We start from the raw sequence: 7,689 nt of genomic DNA, 5'->3' as shown, positions 1-7,689 counted from the left end.
TCTTTCGGATGTTTGTTGAATGTCTGTCCACCCAAAACAACCTGTTTTGTTTGAGTCAGTTCTATCTCAACCTAGGAAACAACTGAGCTGTGTTTTTTCAGAGTTTCATTTTGCAAATGTAAAATCTAATTTGCTCGCGGATTTGCGGGAAACAACAGGAATACATACCAGTTTAAAAGACCCTACCCCCCTCCCCCGCCAGCCTCCTGACCCGCCGCTGCGCCAACTTTTCTTTTAATGCCTGTGCTGTGACGATTACAATTTGGACTTCGTGGAGAGTGTCCCACTGCCACGAAGAAGGGAGAGAGACTTTTTTCAAGTCTCCTAGAAAGTATATTTCTAGGGGAAGGCAGCCGGTCCCACTTTTCAGCACTCAGGTCTCACAAATCAGGTCCCAGCACTGTCCCGAGCTCTCTCTTGGAGACTGCGTTTGTTCCCCGTCCCTATGCCACCGCCACCCCTACAGAAAGCCTGCAGGACTACTTGGGTGCACGGTGGCCCGGGGTCGTCTGGGCTCGTCTGGGCTCGGCATCTCCCGCCCTCTGCAAACTGCGCGCTCCGGGGTGCCGGGCATACCAGACGCCTGGTCCAGGCGGTGGCGGGCGCGGCGGCGCGCGCACGCACACTCCGCGTCCCCGCGTCCGCTCCTCGACATTCCGTTCCACGTGTTGCTCGGGAGGCGCCACAGGTTCCTCACCTGCGCGGGCGGCGGGGGTCGGCGGCGGGGCTGGGCGCGCGCGCGGGCTGGACGCCCGAGGCTGGGCGCGCGGTCCCCGGGCGCCCCGAGCGCCCCCGCGCTAACTCCGCCTCTCGCCTCCCGCCGCTCCGCTCGCCCGCCCCGCGTCCTGGCCGCGGCAAACACTCGGGCGCCGAACTCGACGTGTCCGGAAAGCCCCGGCCACTTTCCCTTTCGTTCTGCGGCCGCCGCTCACGGACCTAGGCTCCCGCGGACGCGCGGGGACAGCTGCGCTCGGCGAGAAGCCCCGGGGATCGCGGGCCGAGCCCAGGCGTCCCAGCCAGCACCATGCTCGACCCGTCTTCCAGCGAGGAGGAGTCGGACGAGGGGCTGGAAGAGGAGAGCCGCGAGGTGCTGGTGGCGCCGGGCGGCTCCCAACGAGCGCCGCCGGCCGCGGCTCGGGAAGGGCGGCGGGACGCGCCGGGACGCTCCGGTGGTGGTAGCGGCGGCGGAGCGGCCAGACCCGTGAGCCCGAGCCCCTCGGTACTCAGCGAGGGGCGAGATGAGCCCGAGCTGCAGCTGGACGAGGAGCAGGAGCGGCGCATCCGCCTGCAGCTCTATGTCTTCGTGGTGAGGTGCATCGCGTACCCGTTCAACGCCAAGCAGCCCACCGACATGGCCCGGAGACAGCAGAAGGTGAGTGGCGGCGGGACTGGGAGCCTCCTGCGGCCACTTACCCCCCTCATCCTCCCGCCCCCGGGGGCTTTCTCCTGGGAGAGTTCAGGAGCACCTGCTGCCGTCCTTCTGCGAAGGGCTGGACACTGTTTTAGTCGGTCTTTGAGGGGTGTCTGGGACAGGTTGGAATGCTTAGGTCTTTAACCCCAGCCGGAGCTAGCCAGAGCTGGCCTGAGCTGGCAGGAGCTGGCAGCTGCACCACACCATCCCCCGGACATGGACCGATCAGCTGATCCCACCTTGCAGGTCCTGCAGTAATTACACCTGGGCAGATGAGGTTGGCACAGGGCTAGAATGCAACTCGCAACAACTTTAATTTGGGCTGCTGTGGAGAGTATGAGCTGGGCTTTGCCTTGAGAACAGACTGAGCGTGTAGTGTAGCTACAGTCTGAAGCAGGTGGAGCATGGATACTTTCCTGTAACAGAAATCTCCACTAGGGCCAAGGACTAGACATTTTCTTTGGTGAATTAAAAGCAAAGTTAACATTGCTAAGTTTCCTGTGTGGCCAAACAATCAGGGCATGACATGCAAACACGGAGGAAGCTATGCATCCAGAGAGGCGATGAGTAATTCCAGGCCATGGCAGGCTTAATGAAGTCCACTGTTAGTGACAGATGAAGGACTAGCTAATGCTTTCCTTATGGCTCCTTCCCCAAAGATTTACAGAACTTCTGTCAGATAAAATGTCTACCGTAGTTGTTTTAAAACGGGACCTCAGAAATCTGATATTCAGTACCATACACAAAAGGAACAACTTAAACCACCTTAACTGGATAAATGATGTAGAATAGAAACAGTCTGGGAAACCCTTTAGTGGAATACTGAACCTGAAATGCTCTGAAGAAATCTGTAACAGTCCCCTCCGCTTGTGGTGAGGGTGGGGATTGCCCAAAGTGTACCTACATATACAGTCCTTCATCACTGTCCTGAAATAGTAGCTTCTGCATGAGAGACCTTTCTTTTAGAAATTTGGCAACCTTTTGAATTGACTTTTAAAATAAAACTGTAGACCAGAGGAAGCAGTTTCCCATCATGCATCCTACCAAAACCCTCCTATCCACATTTGTTCAATATCCACATTTGTTCAATATTTCCTTTTTTTTTTTTTTAAATTGCTCAGCATGTAAAAAGCTGTGTAGTTACTGAATGCAACTTCTTGAGTTTAGGGAGAGGTGGACAACTGTGAGTTTGCCAGAGGTGAACGATACTGTATGACATACTTAAAAATTTCCAAGAGAATAGGTCTTAAGTGTTCCTCCCAACTTCACAAAATCAGAACCAAACAAGCAGCTATTCTGGAATGATCATTCTCTTGAGTGCTTTGGGAGCATTTCTTTACTACTGAAGGCTAATCATAGAAGCCGTTCAGGTAGCTCATAGGACATTGGGCTAATAGAGTCCTAACTAGCTCTAGGCAGTCTCCTCTTGCTATCGGAGAGAAGTGGGTCAGGGTAGCATTTTCCAGTAAGAGCCACTTGGCATGGCTAAAGCTGCCACCCTTCAGATGAAGGGTGAATTTCTTGGGATGTATGGTGAGCCTGGGGCTCCACTCCTACCTACCCAGGCCCATCCATCCTTATGTGCTGCTTGTGTAGAGTTTGTAACAACTCTGTCCGTTCAGCAGATGCCAACCTCAGTAGTCATTCTTAAACCTAGTGTGGGTTTTATATTTATGTTGTGGTAGGAGTCTGTACAAAATATATAAGTATCATCCAGTATCTAATTTCACCTTTCTTTCACATGACATTTTAGTTTATATCTCAGTATATTAATATGTAAAAATCATTATCTGGTAAAAATCAAGAGGCTATTTGTGTTTGGAATTGGCTGCCCCCCCCCCTTAGGCTCTCTTTGAAGAAAGTCATTTGCTCCCGGTTCATTTCTGCTGTGCCTACTTGTAGTCTGTGAGGGAAGGGGACTCTCCCGTGGCTGTACAAATAATGTAGCTCCCCTGGCTCTTCCTGTTTAAATAGAATGTTTGTTTCTCTAGAAATTATTTCATTTGGCAAGCAGGTGTACTCACAGTGCTACTGAGGAAACTGTTGATGTAATGTTACTCAGACATTACTAAAATAAACCCAACTTCAGGAAAGGAGAGAAACACTACACACGTTCTATGCAAGATTATTTGCAATGCTTAGAAGTTTTTGTTTTTAAATCTTGAGAGCCTCAAGCCCAATCAGATGAACTTCAGTGATTTATATTTTAATGGGGGAGGCCCTGAAAGAAAGAGCCTAAGCATGTATCTCATTCAGAAGGTCCTCTACTTTTTTCTTTTCTTTCTTTTTTTTTTTCTTTTCTTTTTAAAAGATATACTTCTTGCTGAAGGGAGCTGGAACAATTCTTGGCAGCCAAGGTTCCCCCTAGGAAAAATAAAAAGGGAATTTAACTGTATTCATGTGAATTTGATGCACAAGCCAACAATTAATGCCAAAACTTACTTTAAGTCTTGAATTATACAGTTGGGTTTTATAAAAAAAAAAAAAAAAAAAAAGTGCCATGATAATTGCAAAATCACTAATCCATTGTATACTTTTACCCTGGAGCCTCACCTAGTCAGGCAGGCAGCAGCAAAACGTTTGATTTATAACTGCTTCCTCACCTCTCCCAACTTTGAGAACTCAGAGGATCAGAAATTGAGGTCTGAAAGGGTCCTCATCCGGTAGCTGAAGAAAATTCATCCCAGAGGTAGGAACCTTAAACTGGAAGCTATGACTCGGGTTTGTAGGCTTTCACTGTTACTGCTGTTTGGCTTTTAGGAACCAGAGCTGAACCACAGGGTTTGTTTAGTTTTTTGTTTTGTTTTTGTTTTTCCTTTTTTTTTTTCACGTGGCAAATGTGGCCCACCAAACCAATAAGAGGTTGCATTCATTTACTATTTGAAGGTGTTAAATAGTATTAAACTCAGTTCAGCGAAAATATGTATACCTGTGACTTTTGACTGGCACACTTCAACACAGAGGAATAACAGTTGATGGTCATTAGGCCTGCAGCGACTATTGATGCATTCACAGAATATCCTGGGAGCAGACTTGGGTTAGTTTCTGTGCCAGAGGTCTGTACCAGGTGGTCTCACTGCCCTGCTGGGCATAGGCAGGGTTGGATGTGTGATGCATGTGCATCACAAGCAGATACCACAGAATGGCTCCAGCAGGAAGCACTGCTTGATACCCCACTGCGTTCATTGCTTTGATTGTATTTACACAATTATAGAACTAACAGTGATCACTAGATGGTTAGAAGAGGGATGAGTGTTATAGCTAGAAAAACACATTTAAAAAATGAAGCAAATTATATATATTTAATAAGATCTTTGCTGGTCAAACTTTTAGAAAACATTGAGAACCTACAGGGGAAGGTAACAATTGAGATCCTTCGTGGTTGGGGAAACTGTGACAAGCATTTTGGCCAACATAGAAGAGAAGTCTATTCATAGATATATTTCTACTCTGTCTATATTCGTAACTATTAACAATGAACACAACTATAAGAGATGATAGTCTTCATTAAGCAGGACCTGGAGGTTTGTACTGAGTCATTTCTTTGTTACTTTTGGTCTTACTATTGACTCTAATATGTTGAGAAAAAGGCCAGCTCTTGCTTGAACAAATAAAAACAGATGTGTCCCGCGCTACCTTCTCGCCAGCAAGAAATGACGCGGCACACAAACAGGATCCTTCTGCAGCAACGCTTTAATGCTCTTGAGAGGGAGAGCATAAGCTTCCAACAGGCAAAGGGCGAAGAGAAGAGAGGGGAGAAGAGAAGAGAGAGAAGAGAAAGGGGAAAAAGAAAAAAAAAAAGAGAGCGAAGAACCAAATCCCTCAGCTTAAATAGAGCAAGATCGCCGCCTAGGACGTGTAACCCTCTGGTTGGCGGCCTGCTGTTACCCCAGATGACGCCACGGGAAAGGCAGGGCGCAAGGGAATGGAAATCTACCCAGCACATGCGCAGCTGCCTTGTTTGTATGTTAGAGCGCAGGACATCAGCGCTATCTTGTAATGGCGAATGTGAGGGCGGCTCCCCACATCTCCCCCTTTTCAATTTAATCAACAGCATAGGCCACCCAAAATGTAGAGAGTGGAGACAGAGGTCAAATCCCCAGTGTGCAAAGATAGGGGCCATACACAAAGCCTCCTCCTAGGCTCATCACCCGGAGGGGCCTTGGCCTGCTCCCGTGCCATTTTTCCTGGGGGAAGGATGCTTGGGCACTGAACCTTCATGCAAGATGACGTATCTCCCTAGAATGGGCCCAGATTGCCGCAAAACCCTTCTACTGCAGTGCTTAGCCTTGCAACTCTCTTGGGCTGCTGAAGCACACTCACTCTACCCAGTGCAATGAGACTAGTCTCGTGGGGTGCAGGAGCTGAGCGGCCAGCGACCTACTGTTTAAGCATAGATAACCATATGTCGGGGGAGGCTCCTTGCTCTAGGGCAGCAAATGCTTGGGCGATAACCGCCTTGTCCCTTTGTGATTGGGTTTTCAGCTTACACACCATCCAGAAGAGAAACAGCAGACCAAAGCAAAAGGCGACTGCAAACAGTCCCACCCCCACCCATTCCTTGAAATAAGAAAACACAGAGGAGATCCAGGTCGAGAGGCCATCGGTAAATGACAGGTCAAGACGGGTGGAATTCACTTGAATAATGGCTGTCCTCAGTTCTCTTAGGGTCTGTTCAAAATCTGCAGTCCAATTCTGAAGAATAAATTGCGCATTGTCCATCACCAGCATGGGCAGGGGAAAGGTAGACATGATTCCCCATCGCGTCTCCCCTCGGGTTTCAAGAGCCGACAGTAATATCAGCAGCAAGAGCCTCATTAGGCTGGGACTCATCCTTCAGGACTTGGATCTTCCTCGTCAACCGTTCTGGGACCCAAAATGGGTTTTCTTCACCCTGTGGAAAAACACAAACAGCTCCCCTGGATCTTATTAGGATAGGATCCGGGCCTTTCCATTGATTTGTCAAGACATCTTTCCATTTCACTAATTCTTTTGGCCTCTCTGGTTCTGAGCAGTGACGCTCTGCAGCATTTTTTCCTGCATCATCCAAATTCAAAAAATTTAAGGTAAAGAGTGTCATGGATAATGCCACTCTTGGGCCAGGGGGTAGATCTGCCATGGTTCCCCCTTTTTGTTTAATTAAATAAGATTTGAGTGTTCGATGAGCTCTTTCAATGATGCCTTGCCCTTGAGGATTATAGGGCAGCCCAGTGATATGGGTCACCTGCATCTGAGCACAGAATTGTTTAAATTTTTGAGAAGTATAGGCAGGTCCATTGTCAGTTTTGAGGCATCTTGGTTTACCCCAGGCGCTCCAAGCCTCGAGGCAATGCTGAATCACATGAGATGTTTTTTCTCCAGAGAGTGGTGTGGCGAACAAAACGCCAGAACACGTGTCAATAGACACATGAACATATTGTCTGCTTGTGGACGTTGTACATCGTGGTGCGGAGCCTAGTGCGCACCACGATGTACAACGTCCACAAGCAGCAAGATCGCCGCCTAGGACGTGTAACCCTCTGGTTGGCGGCCTGCTGTTACCCCAGATGACGCCACGGGAAAGGCAGGGCGCAAGGGAATGGAAATCTACCCAGCACATGCGCAGCTGCCTTGTTTGTATGTTAGAGCGCAGGACATCAGCGCTATCTTGTAATGGCGAATGTGAGGGCGGCTCCCCACACAGATGAGGTAAAAGATGGAAGTTTTACCTGATGACTTTCGGCATGATTCATATGTGCATGGTCATCGCCACTAAGATGATGCACAGTGTGTTTTATGAAATAAACCTCCTCATACGATTGTCTCTCATCGTTTTGCGTAGTCCTTGGTATTCTATGTTTGAGAAAGGTATCTAAATAATGCTTTGAAGCTGCAGAAATGTCTTAGGTAAAACTGATGTGCAAGCCTGTGTCATGGGAATACAGCGTTGGATGAGAGTTTGTAATACATATTTGCCTTTCTTTCATTTGAGTTTCGTAGTTTGAGGAAAACATCCATAATCTGACTGTCCAGAAGCAGAGATGCTTGAAAAAAATCTCAAAACTTTTTAAAGGCCTACACGGGGCTCCTTTCCTATCTAGCTTTATTTGAAAAGTCATAGTTTGTAACTATGTAGCAGCAATTACTCTTGGACTATGTATATAAGGTACACAGAAAACATGAATACATTTTATATTTATGCTTCAGCCCATCCCCAAGATAGGATGTAATATATATGCAAATTTTCCCAAGTCCCAAATCTGAAGGCACTTTTAGTTCCAGGCACTTTTATAGGCATA

The 7,689-nt window shown here is 48.0% G+C and overlaps 1 protein-coding gene across 13 annotated transcripts in view; it reads left to right on the top strand.

The window, feature by feature from the left end:
- The first annotated feature begins 740 nt into the window (after window positions 1-740).
- Window positions 741-7,689, top strand: part of Cadps2 (calcium dependent secretion activator 2) — a 518,996-nt gene continuing 512,047 nt past the window's right edge. For 9 of the 13 annotated variants that reach the window (XM_029533832.1, XM_021190679.2, XM_029533805.1 and 6 more), the window contains exon 1: window positions 854-1,372. In XM_029533832.1, the coding sequence (XP_029389692.1) occupies window positions 1,025-1,372 (348 nt within the window). In that variant the 5' untranslated portion in view covers window positions 854-1,024. Of the gene's footprint in view, window positions 1,373-7,689 lie in introns of all 13 variants that reach the window. The other 4 variants (XM_021190682.1, XM_021190678.2, XM_021190681.1 and 1 more) reach the window with 1 other exon arrangement.

The sequence above is a fragment of the Mus pahari genome, chromosome 2, assembly GCF_900095145.1.
Source record: "Mus pahari chromosome 2, PAHARI_EIJ_v1.1, whole genome shotgun sequence".
Classification (NCBI taxonomy): domain Eukaryota; kingdom Metazoa; phylum Chordata; class Mammalia; order Rodentia; family Muridae; genus Mus; species Mus pahari.
This window is presented reverse-complemented; position numbering and strand designations above follow the sequence as displayed.